Raw genomic sequence first — 15,929 nt, 5'->3', positions numbered from 1 at the left:
CACACGTCCTGCCTCGATACCACCAGTTATAGCTCGGCTGTTATACGGGGAAGTCGCCGCAGTATACCGCCGGATAGCCGCATCTGCCGGGCCTGAAATAAACACATTGCGGTGAAGGTGTTGCATAATGCTTTCGAAGCCCGCAGTGCTTCGAAGAAAACTGCAATTGCATGTGCCCATCTCAGACGAAAATGGATCAAAATAGCAGCGCGGAAGAGCGAGGCACTGGCATCCATATGAATAACTTCATTTGCTGGTGTTAAATGGGACAGTGACGATTTATCATGGAGGTATTATACTCAAATTATCGTGTTTTTGTGACCTGGACACACAGACAAGCTTTCGGTTATAGCTTAAGAAGATGTCATGTCTGTTTTGCACGATTATGCGGAACAATTTTCTTATCACAGGTAGGCACAACCTGAATTCCAGAACAAAATGGTCTGCCCCATACACCATTCGCCGCCGAATACCGTCTGCGCATCATATTTCAAAACTCTCACTTCAGGCAGACGGAGCTGACGTGAAGCGAAGCGTCTCTGCTTGACAGATCTGGTAATCCTCAGACCCGAATCGACATCTCGTAGTCGTGCGCCCACGCCACCAGCAGAGTTTGCGACGTCCGTCAGCTTTGACAGGCAATACAGCTCTCAGCCCCCACACGTTGTGAATACCCGAGACGCCGACGGCGTCGTCACCCGCCCACACTCCGTCTCCATCCCTGCACTGACCTGCACGGCAGCTCCTCGCGACGCGTCCGCTGTCGCCGCGTTCGTCTCCTGCTCTCGGCGCCTGTGCCGCCGCGCGGCCCACCCCGGCATGCCACTGTCCGCTGGCGCCCGCCCTCTGGCGCCCGTGGCGCCGCCGCTGCCGAAGCGCCCCTGCGCCGGTACCTGAGCCGGCCTGGGCGAGGGTTGCAGGTAACGGTACCCCGGTGGTGTAGCGGCGAGGCGCTGCCGCGGCCGCCGGCTGCCGCCACCCGGGGTCAGCTGCACACAAGTGCTTGGCGGAGGAGAAGTTTGGCCGGTCTCTCGCAAGGTGAGCTGTAATTGAATACCCCCAGGGCGGGGGGGGGGGGGCGGAACGTGCTGAATGACCAGCAAATGCGACCTGAGCTGAAGTGTATCAGTGATGATTACGAGCTAAGTTTGGTCAAGTGCGACAGTTGCTATGCCTTTTGATCTCGTCCATGTTACCCCGCTGTCGGTTCAGCCGGCATCAGTGGGTAAACTTACCCATAACACAGCTGACGTAGCGCACTGGAAAGCAAGGATGATGGGAAATGATGTAGCCGCTGGCAGTGGTGTCGCGCCGCTGCCGGACAGCCAGCCGTCAAGGCGTGCGTGCCATGCTCTTTAGCACTGTCTAGCACTGTCATGCCCCTTCCCGTTGCTGCTGTCCGTATGACGGTATTGCTCTATATCTGTTGTGATAGTATGTCCAAGGTACCTTTACTGCTATTGATATCTGTGAATAACAGCGCGAAACGCACCCGATTTTTAGAAATAAATGTTTGATTTATCATTTGGAAAGGAGCGACACTCTTTTTGCACTTTTTAGCAATAAGCTGCCATGATCACTTGAGTCAATTTTGTACTAATTTAATCCATTGTTCAATATTGAGACTTCCTTATGACTATGCAAGGCGAATTTTCCCATGGAAAATTCACTCCGCGATTCAATAAAAGGAAATTTTGATAAGGACACAATATACACTCTGCATAGAAAGGGAGTCGTTAGAATATGTGGGTAACATAGTGAAGTTTGTTTACGAGGAGTCTAAAACAGGCGAGTGAACAGAGGTGAAGCTTTTCGTCTCCCTGGAGCATGTCCCTCGCCAGTCTTTCCCCTGCCTAGTGCATAGGAGATGTTTTCTTCACATCGACAATCATTAAGCTTGCCCGTCAAAGTGGCGAAACTTGGGTCTGTGGCCCCAACTGCGTTGTACGTAGCCTGCTATCTACAACATTGGCGCAAGTGCACTGCCGCGCCTAGTCTCGCCTCCCAGCAGGGCTAGTTGGGAGCCGAAGCTAGGCTCCGCCGAACATCACAGAGGCTGCGCCCGCCGGGCTGATAACGGCCCATCGAGCGTAATAATCCAGGATGGTACCGGCCCGTCGAGTGTGGTGATCCAGGCTGGTAACACCCATCGAGCGCGGTAAATCAGACTGGTAGCGGCCCGTCGAGCGCGTTGATCCAGACTGGTAACGGCCCATCGAGTGTGGTGATCCAGGCTGGTAACGGCCCATCGAGTGTGGTGATCCAGCTTGGTAACGGCCCATCGAGTGTGGTGATCCAGGCTGGTAACGGCCCATCGAGTGTGGTGATCCAGCTTGGTAACGGCCCATCGAGTGTGGTGATCCAGGCTGGTAACGGCCCATCGAGTGTGGTGATCCAGGCTGGTAACGGACCATCGAGTGTGGTGATCCAGCTTGGTAACGGCCCATCGAGTGTGGTGATCCAGGCTGGTAACGGCCCATCGAGTGTGGTGATCCAGGCTGGTAACGGCCCATCGAGCGTGGTGATCCAGGCTAGTAACGGCCCGTCTAACGCGGTGATGCCCACTCGATGTGCTGGAGCTCGACGAGCCGTGAATGGCGTTGGTGTGAAGCTCTGGAGCCGGCGAGGCGTAAACACGACAATATGTCAGGGCCGGCCGGTGGTGTGGGAGTCAGACCTCGGTATCGGCGCCGAGCCCCGAGGCTGTCGCCCGAGCGGCGCCGCGCACCCGCCCCCCCCCCCCCCCCCCCCCCGCCCCACAAACACCATCTAGAACTGTCACCGGGCCGGGCCGGCACAAATAGCGACGCCGGCTCAGCCGCGTGCGCCGGCCGCCGGCCCGGCTGTGCTTCCGGAGGCTGGCGGCGGCGTCAACAGGCCGTCTCGGACCCACGCCGTCCGGAAGCGACTGGCACAGCCGTGGGAACCGTGGGTCGGCCGTCGCCGCCCCCGGCGTTTTTTGAGGGACTGTGGCTGGCCGTGGTGGCGGGGACGGGCGACGCGGCGGTGACCGACCTCGGCGCCCGTGGCTAGAAAAGACCCGGGGGAGCTGGGTCGGCGTCTGTTCTTCAGGCGGAGGCGAGTGGCGGCGGCTGGCGGTGGGTGACGGCTTGGCAGGAACTGCTATTCCAGCGTCCCAGTTCCCGTGCTCACAGGTACGCATGTGGGACGCATTTAACTGTACGAACTCCCGCAATACTTGATAGGAAATTAGGGAATGATTCTAAAGAGAAACGTGGTATCTGTCGTGCTTGGAGCGAGTGCTATGGGCATATCCATGATATCATCTGGTCAGGTCTGAACGTGCCATGCACATTCAAGCCAGTTGCGGGCCGGCCAAATATCAGGCTCAAACATGCTTCCATGACGAAAACGTTTTCAACGACCCCGGCGAAGTAATTTTGATAGGAGAGGGCTTGATGGATCCAGTCTGTGTGTTTTATGGCCTTACGGACCACATGCAGCGAAGCCGCGAAGGATTAAGGGGATAAATTAAGCGCACGCGAGATCGCCCGCCGAAATAAGCTTTCAAGGCGAGCCGAGTTTCGTAAAGAGTTTGGTGAATGGTGTCAGGCTAGGGCCTATTTTAAATCATTCCAACAAGCAAGTGGTCCCGCAGTCTGCATAATTACAGGAGCCAATACGAAATTACAAAGTCGTGCACATAATACGTTCAAACGAATGAGATATTCGTCATTCATTTACCGGGACAAGGTGCCAACAAGTCGCAAGGTTAGCTGAAAAGCACCCGTGTACATACGCATGCTGCATGTCATCACATCCACCAAGGATAGGACAGACCAGAATGCTCTTGAGTTTAAATGGTAGAAAGCTGCGCCCGGCTGCTCTCGCTATTCCTACATAATTAGCTGTTGTTTTATCACATGCTCTTTCTTTTCTCCATGATGATGCTCCACTGTGTTCGATGACACATGTAATTCCGGTAGATAATGACAGCATATACAAATTGGAAACCATTATATTGGTCCTGTCAAATATTGAAACATTTCGACAATTTCGACAAAGGTCGGCTGAACAAAACAGCAAACTATTGTAGCCAGACATAATCACTAACGTGGCAAAAGCTTCAAAATTATGTGTTTGTTAAGAAGTTTTGTTTGTTAAAATATCCGAAAATATCGAAGGGTTTCAAGGCTCTACCGCGAAAAATCAATCCTGGGCGTGCACCATCGTCGACCGACGATGCGTCTTTCAGTGTCGACGATGCATCACTGCATTAGTGCCTCCATGGCGCTGCCGCTATCGCTCGCCTGCAAGCACGCAAACCGTCGCTCCATTCTTCACTCGCAACCGTGCCTTCTGCTCCCTCTCTGGGGTGAACTCCACGGCATCATGACCGCCAAATGGCCGCCAGCCGCCCAGTAAGCGTCGGTATCGACGAGCGTCGAGAACGCCGCATGCCGCGCCTGGCGTGGGAGAAGCGCTCGCCGCGCGGTGACGGCGTCCTGCCTTTGATCAATGTCACGCCGCCGCCGCGAGTGGCGGCGGGAGCTGCCCCCCACCGCCACCATTGTGTGACGGAGCGCGACGCCGCCCCTCGCCGCGTGCCCCGGCCCCGCCGGGCCGGTGATGAATGAAGATAACGTGATGCCCAGACCAAGCGGGCGCGCGCGGCCGAAAAGGCGTCCGCGCTCGACGACTGGGCGCAGTCCTTTGCCTCCGCGGCTATTGCGCCCAGTGGATGAGGGATGAAGGTCTCGACTTTTGAATGGGCTGAGGTAGCCCACGGAGATCAGTGAAATGATGGTGGCTGAGATGTGCTGGCCAATGGCGTGGACTTCGTAAATATATGGACCTGGCTGAGAGGTTTACCGATGTAACGATATCGTACTGTCTGACTTCCTCGCAGCTCTATGGAGGGGCTTGGACTAGACAGAACCTAACAACGGTAAACAGGAAACGATAATGATGCTTCATATTTGTATGTACTTCATTCGAACGTCGTTATTCGTCAAAATGTCAAACGACAAAGTTTTCTGGAAAACAGCCAAGTCAGCGCATGATCCACCTCATCGATTTTGTCTTTAATCAACTCATGTGTTACCCCTTTTGTTTTGTCTCACGCCTTTGTCTATATTCACAGACATATATGTAGCTATAGGAATAAACATGCGTGCAGGGCCGGCGCGACCCCATATCCTAAAGATCCCAGCGTGAGATTTGTTTTGGTGGCGCTGACATTATTAGCAACAGTATAACCGCAGGACCTGTAGCTCCTCAGGATGTATGGTGTGCGGTAACAACAGCCACCGTCGCCTCAGCATGTTAACGGTCGCCTAGAATGCCGCCGTCGGCCGGGTCGGGCCACCCTGCGCAGACAGTTACAAAACAGTTTGGGGAGCTAGTTCATGCCAGCTCATGTAGTTCATGTCATTTAGCTAGCTAGCATGCCATAGCTAGTTCATGCCAGTTATCTTTCTGAACTTAGGATAAGATTTTGCTGAATGAATAATGCTATCTATTGATCATTGGATGGAGACTTCGGTGTTAACTGTATAACACTCCTTTGGTCATCATTAAGGTGATCATTACGATATATCAATGCATAGCTTTATCCCGAGCTCTCTTCCCCCGAACGATTATAAATCAGGCAACGTTTGCCATGAACGTCATCAATGGCAAGCAGTTGGCACCAAACCACTATATGAATAGTATAATCTCGAAATCCGCGTGTGCTATATCATGCCAGCACGGCAACGAGCCGAACAATGGATAACAAAAGAACCGAGGGAATTTAGAATGGGGGGGGGGTCTACCTTCAACCACGGTGACAAATTCACATAGCAACGTCGTTGGTTATGTGCAGCACAAGCTGCTGCAGTACACCGCAGCGGCGCGGCGTACTGCACCGAGCTGTACAGGTTCAAACGGCGATGTCAGGACCCGTGTTCATTCTTCGCGTCGGAGTTCTTGCCACCTAAGACAGGGGCAAGCAAATTTGGCCTGTGCCCATTTCACACCCCATTTCATGCCATATCACAATCGTATTCGAGTTCGCGATGAAGGATCCTGATCTTCCTCCCTGCAGACTCAGATGGCTGCCATAGATATGCAGGCAGCCGTCCGACGGAACTATATGCCAGCACAGGCGTAATGGCCGGGGAACACGAACACAGGGCTCCTCAATGTTTTACGTTCAATTGCATTTTATACTTAAAGAAGGAGCAGGGCGACACTGGGGCAACCGCAAACAATTATATTTTAGATTGCATGTCACAGCTTAGCAGTGAGAAGATGAACTCGTTAGGGGCGGTTGAAGGGAATGGAAAGCAGCTGACCCCATGACCGAAATGCCTCAAGAGAATATGTATGGGTGCTGAGTGTTGTAAGGCCTCGAATTCTTGTTTGTTTGCTTCGTAGTGATACTTCCCACATTGCGAAGGAGTGGCAAAAACATCTCACTCTCCACTGACAGTGCTATTTTAACGCTGACTTGCTGCGGACACGACAGGATAACGCGAGCTGCTCTCTGACAGCTCACTCAGATATGTGTAAGGGAGATGACAGCCTAAAACTTTACATTAAAGTACCGATTAAAAAGGCGACGGTTTCGGTTTCAGAGGTCTAAAGCAAAGGAAGTTTTCCCGCGATTGTAACCCATCGAAGAGTGGAGCAGTCACTGAACGAGTACCACCCACGATCATTTAAGACTGGTCCTGGCATGACTCAGGCGGAGCGATTCAGCCCCGCTGTTCGTGGGTTGGTGCTCACATCGGCTCACAGATACAACCAGGCGCATCACAATTTCTTATGTCCCAAAGACAAGGAAATGCCAGACGGGCTGTTTTTAGCAGTTTATCATGGTCAAAAACTGATGTGTATCGTTGCAACAAATGTCCTCAGAAGGAGACATATACCGACTGCTGATGAATTTTGTGGTGAGATGTGAGCGATGAAGTGATAAACCTCAAAAGGCATGTAGGATCCGTACGTCACCACAGGATTGCCCCATACGACAGCAGGCGCGGACATTAACACGCGCTCAGGTGGGGGTCAAACTGCCCCCCCCCCTCCCCACCCCAGAAGGCTTCCAACCCCCCCCCCCCCCCCAGAATGGTTTCCGAACGGCGCGGCGTGGCCGCGCCACATTTATCATAGCTGTAGACAATTGAATAGCGGATCGTTTGCTTTAAAAGTTCAGATCTACCTTATAAGGTCGCTGACCTATGGCAGGTCAAATTTAGGCCATGGTTTCAGCAAGTCAACTTCTAGGGAATCGTTCCATATGATGCAACAGCGGGGTATTATACGAAGCCATACATCTCTGAGATGCTTTCTTAGGCAGCACAACAGTTGAATGAGCAAATAACATTGACCTAAGGTCAGGTATGAAGATCAGGCTAAGGTCAAAACCAACCTGTTTTATTACCCTGGGGCCTACTGTAGGGGATGGTTTCTGGTGTTCATTTCGAATTTATTGATAACAAGAACCGCATTCTACATCTTCCATGGATTTCTTAGAGGGCAGAATAGGCCATTGACCTAAAATGACCCAGATCAACATTTTGTTTTTAGAGACATACCGTCTAGCGTAATCTTTGTCGCTTATTCCAATGCAAAACTCAGAGCAGTCTTGTATGATTTTGGTCACCATGACCTTCAAAAGGTCAAACAGGGTCACTGACCTTAAGTGAGCATGTAAACTTTTGCTTAGAAACGGTTATCTAGGTCCTGGTGGCAGTAGATACCAACCTGGAATTTGACCTTGTTTGACATTATTTGACAGGAAGTTCATAGCCCAGGAACTTCAAACTTTGACCTAAGTGAGTTTACGTGCAGGTTAACACACCCTGTGAATTTGGTATCTCCAGCTTACTTCGTTCTCGAGTTGCCCCCCCCCCCCCCCATCTCCCCCACCTGATTGAAGGGTATCCAGCCGGCCACCCAGGCGTGTGTTAAGTGATGTGGAAATTTTATTTTGTGTGGCTTATGCCGCCACAGTGCGAGTATGATGCTGCGAGGCTCGATTTCTGACTCGGCAGTCGGGATGTGAACGGCCGTTGAAACAACAATCTTCTGCCCGACGTAACAGTGCCTAATACCGCGTGTTCTATGCAGTGTCGCGGGAACCAGTGAGGCAGTGGGGAGGAGGAGGGAGGGCAGAGAAACTGAGCTCTTCAAGTCTTGGAAATTTGATACATTTTCTATGGGCGTTGACAGAAAAATTAAGAATATTTAACGCCTGCCCTCCATAATATGGGAGGACTTCCAGTACCCCTGATTTCTCGAGTCCGGTTACCGGGTTTACCTACGTCCATACCTGCATAGGTTTCAACAAGTGCAGGCGGCTTTTGACCAGAGTACATGCAATGCCATGCTGCCAAATAACTGTAGCAGACATTTGCTAGCGAGAATGTCGTCCCAGAACGTAAGTCCGTCTCTGTGAACGCACCTTGATGACCGAGGAAGCTGATGCCGTCCCCGGAGATTGTACCGACCGATCCCCGACTTAGCCCACAAAGTGGACAGAATTACTCGCGACCACTGGATCGGTGACCTTTCCGCGGGCGCTAGCGGCCTCCCGACCGCACGAGCCTATTTCGGCCGTCCTGAAGTACGGTCTGCCCGTGTCGAGCCGGAGCCCGGGCTTTGATTGAGCCCGCGTGATTGAGATCGGCCGTCGGTTTCAGCGCTCGGCGAGCGGCTGGTCGTGACGTGACGTGGGCCACGACCGTCACCTGGCGCGATGCGGCTCTACCGGCTGGCGGCGGCGGTGCTGGCGCTGGGTCTGCTGGCGGGCGCTGAGCCGTTCCCGCCGTCCCGTTCCGGACTGAGCTTCGACCCGAGCCTGGTCGACAGCCGGCGGCCGCCGCCGCGGCAGGGCCGGGATGCCAACAGCAACCTGGCCTTCCTCGGCTTCATCATGGCACTGCTGGACACCGTCATCAATATCGTCTCAATGATCAACAACAACAATAATAACAACAATAACAATGATAACAACAACAACAACAATGACAACAACCTCAACAGTGTCGACGTAAATAGCATGTGAGTTTAATACTACACGGAAAGAGCCGGTGTCAGCCCAACCGTCTTCTACCGTGACTGTTCCTCAAATACGTGTTGCTTTGGTATGTCTCAAAGTGTACTGTACAGCTGAGGCCAACCATGCACGCCATCGTTTGATTGTAAACGTTAACTTCCTGTCAGCATAATAGTCAGCATAATAGGATTCGACTGAGGTGGAGACTGGTTGTGATTTTTCCGCCTCAGGGTTTCATAATAACACGAAATGATCTTTAGGAATATGAACAACAACATGGTGATGGGCAAGATGTCGGGCTGGAGCTGGCTAGACGAGGTGATGTCCTCGCGGCTGGAGGCGATCTGGAGGTGGAGCAAGGCCATCGCGCGGCACCACCCGACGTGCATCACCAGGCTCGTCTGTGAAACGCATCGGATGAGCGACCACCACTCGGGCCTCACCTATCTGGTGACCACTTTCCTAAGGTAGGGCTGTGTGTGAAGGCCTCATATCACCTCACTGCTGGTCCGTTCCATTGGAAAAGTTCCGTGTGTGGTGTGTTTGTTCATGCTCGTAGATGGCAGACTTCGAATTCTAGTTTACGCGGAGTGCGTCCGAAATTGTATTTCGGTATGTTTTCGACTTTGATTTTTTCGACTTTTGCTTTCGTGCTTTGTGGAGATCCCTGGTAAGAATGAATATTTTTCAATGCTCTCTCCAGTCGGCTTCAAACGCTGACATCCAGGCATGGGGAATCACAGCGAACTGATACCAATCCTAGACACTAACTGAAGCCGATCTTCAGCGGTACCTATCAATCGTGCCGCATCTCTGATTGTCGACAAATAATCACGGCGTAGCTCAGACGAACACGTCCGCCGTCATTACCCCCGAGCAAACACCGTGCCGTTCATAGCGAGTCTGACTGAACAGTACACCTTCGTGTTTCCCTGCTGCGGGGACAACTGTTCGGAGGGCTCGGGGAGACCTGTATGCTGCATTGTGCTCGTTCTAGTTCGGCGTCCAGCTTCCTGTTAGCCGAGGCGTTCCAGCCGCAGCTGTCGCTGTCGGATGTCACCGAGGCGGCGCGCTTCGGCCGCCAGCGGCACAACTGCTACCCGCTCCAGTGTCGGCTTCTGTGACGGCGACAAGCTCGGCAGGCGGGCACGCCGACGCCGACACGAGCTAGGACGCGCCCTCCCGCACGCTGCAGTCGTGGAACATCGGGTCACCCGGGAGTTCTCGAGAATGTTTGTAAGGAGGCAGACCGTGAGGTGGCACTGATGGCAAGAAACAGCAATAACACCCAGCAGGGCTACGTCTGGTTGCGTATCGGTGAATCCCTGGCAACACGGACCTGTACCGGCAGAACTCCGCGAACCACACGTTCACGTTGTACTCGTCGATCAGTGGATGTGTGAGGCGTTCAGCCGCACAGCTCAGCTGTGGTGCTCGTCCCCAGCTTCTCCCAAAAGTTCCTCAGCCGTTGTCCCTCGTGTCGCTGCTGTTTTGCATCTGAATATTGTACCGGGCTACTGTCAATGCATACCGGGCTGTCGCATAATTGATGCAATCTGCGTGATTGCCGTTGTTCGTCTCTCTGGCGGCGGCGAATGGACAGATAGCGAGTATGCAGACGGGACATAGTTGCTGTTTCAGACGATGCAATGTTTTGCTGAGTTGCTGGAGCCATACAACGGTGGGCATTATTTTAGTTGTATATCGCCCCTGGGAAATGCGTGCAGGAAGTTATTTAAGTGCCCGGTGAAGCTGATGCACGATGATGTCCGGGCCATGTCGGTGTTCCGATAAGACCGTGTTGCATTATTTTGAAAACAAGTTGCGCAATAGTTAATAAATGATATGTCAGGATCGTTTACCCATCTGAAGTGGAGCAAAGTGACAGATGAATCCCAGATCGACCCAGATCAATCCCATTTAGTCGATGGCTGGCAAGCCAAGTCATTTTCCGGGGCATTGTCCGATCTGATGCGCCAACTGAGTGCTAGACGAAGCCATACATCGTCGAGATTGTTTTTAAGACAATTAAACAGTATGATCTATGACTACGATAAATTCCATTAACCTTGGGTCAGGTATGAAGGCTATACCAAGACCAGACCAGCTCGCTTTTTTAATGGAAAAGCTTGCTATATTAGGTAGATTGGTGCCTATTTCTACCTATTTCTAGTTTTAAAACAGGGACCCGCAAAAGACATCGTTCATGGACCTCTTAAATTTCAGGGTAGGTCACTGACCTAAAATGAGCACCAGTGACCTTTTGCTCAGGGAAGGTAGGTAGGTCCAAAGCGGTTGCACGAGGAGATCCGGGGACACTTTAAACACCAGCCCGGAGTTTGACCCTGTTTGATCTTATTTAACACAAAGATTATTGCTTAGGAGCCTTAGATCTTGGGACAAGTGAGTTCACATACGAGACAATGCATCCTGTAAATTTGATGTCTCTAGCTTCCTTAGTTTTTTTAGATCAGATTTTTAGGGGTGATTCAGTTAGGGGTGTTCAAATTGACCCTCCCGCCCGGGAGATGGGCATTCAACTGGCCACGCGGATGTGTGTTAACACGCGCATGCATATATAAATATATATATATATATATATATATATATATATATATATATATATATATACACAAAGGCATGACAATCTTTAGCAGCTTATCCGTAGTCCTTTCTAACGTTCGGATAACAAATCTAGTTTAGTTGAGTAAGTTGTAGGTTGCCTAGTGTACAATCCAAGATTATTCATAACAATGTAAATTGTTTATTGAAACGCACTCAAACTAGACGTTTATGCTTTTGGTAATCGCAATTGGTATGTTAGCTCTTCCATATGTTGTCACACTGTGATGAGGATCAATTATGTTTTGATATATAAGCAACTATGTCTAAAAGAAAAATTCTTCCTCAGGTAACGAATAGATACACGCACACACACACACATAAATACATATATATATATATATATATATATATATATATATATATATATGTATATATATGTGCATATATATGTATGTATATGTGTGTGTGTGTGTGCGTGTGTGTATTCGCTACCTGAGGAAGAATTTTTCTTTTAGACATAGTTGCTTATATCTCAAAACATAATTGATCCTCATCACAGTGTGACAACATATGGAAGAGTTAACATACCAACTGCGATTACCAAAAGCATAAACATCTAGTTTGAGTGCGTTTCAATAAAACAATTTGCATCGTTATGAATAATCTTAGATTGTACACTAGGCAACCTACAACTTACTCAACTAAACTAGATTTGTTATCCGAACGTAAGAAAGGACTACGGATAAGCTGCTAAAGATTGTCATGCCTTTGTAAATATATGTATATATATATATATATATATATATATATATATGTGTATATATATACATATATGTATATATGTATAATATAATAGATATCTATATATATATATATAATATATTAATATATATATATATAATACATATATATGGTTATATAGTATATACATATATATATATAGTATATATAGTAGTATATATATATATATAGATATATATATATATATATATAGGTAGATATAATATATATATATATATATATATATTATATATATATAGATATGGTATATATATATGCATATATATAAGAAATATATATATATATATCTATATATATATATAACATATATAATATATATATATATATATATGTGTGTATATATTATATTATATAGATATATATATACATATATAATATAGATATTAATATATAATATATATATATATATAATATATATATATATAAGATCTACACACGTAAGTACGACCGTATCACTATATGACGCATCATGTTCACTATAACATAATAGACGGAGCTCCAATGATGTGATAAATGCAGGCTAATCCACTAACATCATAGCTAGAAGTTGCTGGTGGTCAGACTTTGCAATTTGATCAACAAAGTCTAATAACTCTCTAGTACAATTTTTCACAAATGCGTTCAGATCACTGGCAAGCATACAGAAGTTTCAGAAGTTTCTGTCCATATTGCACATCTTACCACGACGAGGACGCTTGGTAACAGCATAAACAATCGATGGCTGACTTGAAAGTCCTGCTCGGCTGGTCGCCACACATATACAAACATCCAAGATCTTCTCTGATGCCAAGAGCCATAAGCCAGTAGGTCTCACCAGCCGGCACTGGCGGAGACGGATTCCGCAGCAGCCGGACTAGTAGGCTAGAGCTGTTCTGCACCAACGGACCAGCGCGCTATTGATCGCGACCAGTCCCGGCGAACGAATCATTCGCATAGCATCTACCGCCTCTTCAGAAGACACCTGTATCTTTGAACCCTCCGCGGACGCCGTTAAGCAGCAGGGTAACGGAGCGAGCGCCGGCCCGCCGGTAACGGTCCGCCGTCGCCGCCGCCGCCGCTGCCGCCGCCCGAGTCGGCACCATGGCGTCACGCGGAGCGGTCGGCCGCACTCTTGTGCTGCTGGTGCCGGCCTTGCTGCTGAGCTCGGCCTCGTCAGCCGGAGTCAGGGCAGTGCTGGACCCTGGGGCGCACACGGGCTTCGCTCGCTCCTCATCCGGCGAGCACGGCTCTTCCGGCTGTCCGTCGAAGGGCAGCAGCTTCTCCACCTTCGGCTTCCTCAGTTTCCTTCTCATCTGCTTCAACACCGTCATCAACGTCATCAACAACATCAATAACAACAATAACAATAACAATAACAACAATAATAACAATAATAATAATAATAACAACAACAATAATAACAATGCCGCTGCCGGCGGCGGTGGCGGTGGTGGTGGCGGCGGAGGGGGCATCATCGGAAGACAACTGGACAGCTTTGGTGGCTCTCGGGACCCCCTCAACATCACCAGCTACCTGCAGGAGGCGGCGCCGTGCGGTTGCACGAGCCCGGCGCAAACAGCCAGCAGCCAAATGTCGCAGTGGCTGGTCGACATGTTCACCGCCTACCCGAGTGTCTGGTGCGGACGGCCTGCGAGATGGCCAGCCAGCTACCTTCTTCTCTGCAGATCGCGCTCACCAGGTAGGCGCGTATTTCGTTTTAATCCGCATTTGTCGTTTGATTGGTCTTTTGATCTTCGTTTTTCGTTTGACTGGTATTTTGCGCCGGTACGAGATTGGTCTACGCGAGTTGTTTCAACGACGCTCTCAATCTATGTGTCGCTGCAGCCGTACTCCGGCACATTCTTCTAATTCAGCTTTGCTTGATGCTTACGTGGAGACAGGTGTGTTACTGACTCCATTCAAACTTTTCATTCGGTATTGCCATCCTGGCTCTTGATTGCATGTAACCTGGGTGGGGTTTGCTTTCACAATATCTCGCAAAGGGTGGTTACGATTGGGCTGTTATATTTGTGTAAAAATGTATCTGCGAACGGACGGTACCAGCCATCGGTAAATGAGTCAGCCGACGGAGGTAACAATGCCACATGTACTAAATCAAAAGAGCCTTCCTTACGTTATATGCTATTATGCCACCTACTTTTATGACTCTTTTGTTTTCACTTGCAGCCATAGTGTTTCCCTCCCCCATTCCACCGGCTTAAGTGAAGTGTTGGACCTGAAGTGAAGTCTTGGCTGTTGGCAGGGTGCTGGCCCGCTGGAACGGGCCGGGAGCGGATGTTGGTGACTGCCCCCGAAGATTTCCAGGATGTCCTCTCTTCGACCTTGTGTCGTGACCGCACGAGAGCGTCCCCACGGGATGCCCTCTCTTCGACCTCCAGTCGTGACCGCACGAGAGCGTCGCCACAGGATGTCGGGGCGGCGCGATGACCGCCGTTGGCGATGCTCTTCATAACGCTTCGGCGCTGTCCCAGCGTCGCTGGGACAGCGCGTTTGGGACGAATGTTGTGATGAGTGCAGTCCGTGTTTTGTTGTTTTGTGGCGAAAAGCCTGCGGTGGTCTGACCAGATGATTTTTAGGTGACTGTATGTTTAGACTCGTGAGATTAAGCTGAGCTCTCTAAACTATTGGAGTTGTTTCAGCAGAGACGTGCGGCTGCGAAAAAGACCCTCGGTTTGTGCTGATCATGTGCGGTGCAAATATTTGGAAGAGGAATAAACTGATTGCGCATTTATTTCAACATAAGCTGGCGCAGGCGGAAGAGCGCAGGAGCGCAAGGCTCAAAGCGGATTCTGAATGGCCTGGGCCTCACGCAGCCAGCCTACGCTCTCGCATCAAACAGTCACGACGACTTGACGGAGTCTAGACCTGACCTGATCTAAAACGCACCCGTTTTAGACCTGGCCTTATCCAGACCTGACCTGATCTAGACCTGAGCCGAACTCTCCCATTGCCAACTTCCAGCCTTTCAACCTCTTCAACGGACATTTTGTGTGTGTTTGGTCACGAATTGCAAACTGAGGTCGGCCGCCCCGTTAGCTGGGGCACGCTCGGGCGGAGTCCTCCTCGTGGCTGCTCGTCAGTCCTCATGCTGCGCCCTGCTGTCCCCGGAGCTATCCAAGACCACTGGACGTATGAAGTTCCCCAAAACAGCTGGTATCGATGGTTTTTCGCTCCGAGCTGTAAAAGGTATTTTGCTATGATCGGTCCTCAGCGTATCATCAACTTTACCACCACCCGCGTGCTTCGCAAGGCTCGCAAGTTCGTGCGGCCTGCGCCTTTTCGCAAGTAAGGCGAGCGATCTGATATCAGTAATTTCGGCTCATCTCTGTCCCATCAGTACTGTTCAAGGCCCTGAAAAGGTGGTTTGCACAGAACTTAAGTACCATTCGCTGGATAACCATGCACTTTCTTTGTCTTAATACGCTGACCGAAGGCGTAAAATCACCGCTGGAGTCGAAGCAGCCCTGAGACCAAAGGACATGAACTCGCTTACCGATCCCGGCAGTTCACGAGGGTACCCTGATCGACGCTGTCGAGGGATTTTAAAGCGAGTGTT

The 15,929-nt window shown here is 50.2% G+C and overlaps 1 protein-coding gene across 2 annotated transcripts; it reads left to right on the top strand.

The window, feature by feature from the left end:
* The first annotated feature begins 970 nt into the window (after positions 1 to 970).
* LOC119092654 (serine/threonine-protein kinase pakG) lies at positions 971 to 10,618 on the top strand. Of its 2 annotated transcripts, none has more exons than XM_037215615.1 (4): positions 971 to 1,038; positions 8,652 to 9,012; positions 9,268 to 9,474; positions 10,005 to 10,618. In XM_037215615.1, exons 2-4 carry the CDS (start codon positions 8,708 to 8,710, stop codon positions 10,129 to 10,131), a joined length of 639 nt encoding a protein of 212 aa, XP_037071510.1. In that variant the 5' UTR covers positions 971 to 1,038; positions 8,652 to 8,707; the 3' UTR covers positions 10,132 to 10,618. The 2 variants fall into 2 exon arrangements, with proteins under 2 accessions (XP_037071510.1, XP_037071511.1); XM_037215616.1 differs by lacking the exon at positions 971 to 1,038 and adding an exon at positions 3,118 to 3,155.
* Positions 10,619 to 15,929: the final 5,311 nt, after the last annotated feature.

Source organism: Pollicipes pollicipes, unplaced genomic scaffold (genome assembly GCF_011947565.3).
Source record: "Pollicipes pollicipes isolate AB1234 unplaced genomic scaffold, Ppol_2.1 Scaffold_3447;HRSCAF=4054_pilon_pilon_pilon, whole genome shotgun sequence".
Lineage (NCBI taxonomy): Eukaryota > Metazoa > Arthropoda > Thecostraca > Pollicipedomorpha > Pollicipedidae > Pollicipes > Pollicipes pollicipes.
Note: the sequence above shows the minus strand (reverse complement) of the source record. Positions and strands in the feature narration are given on the sequence as shown.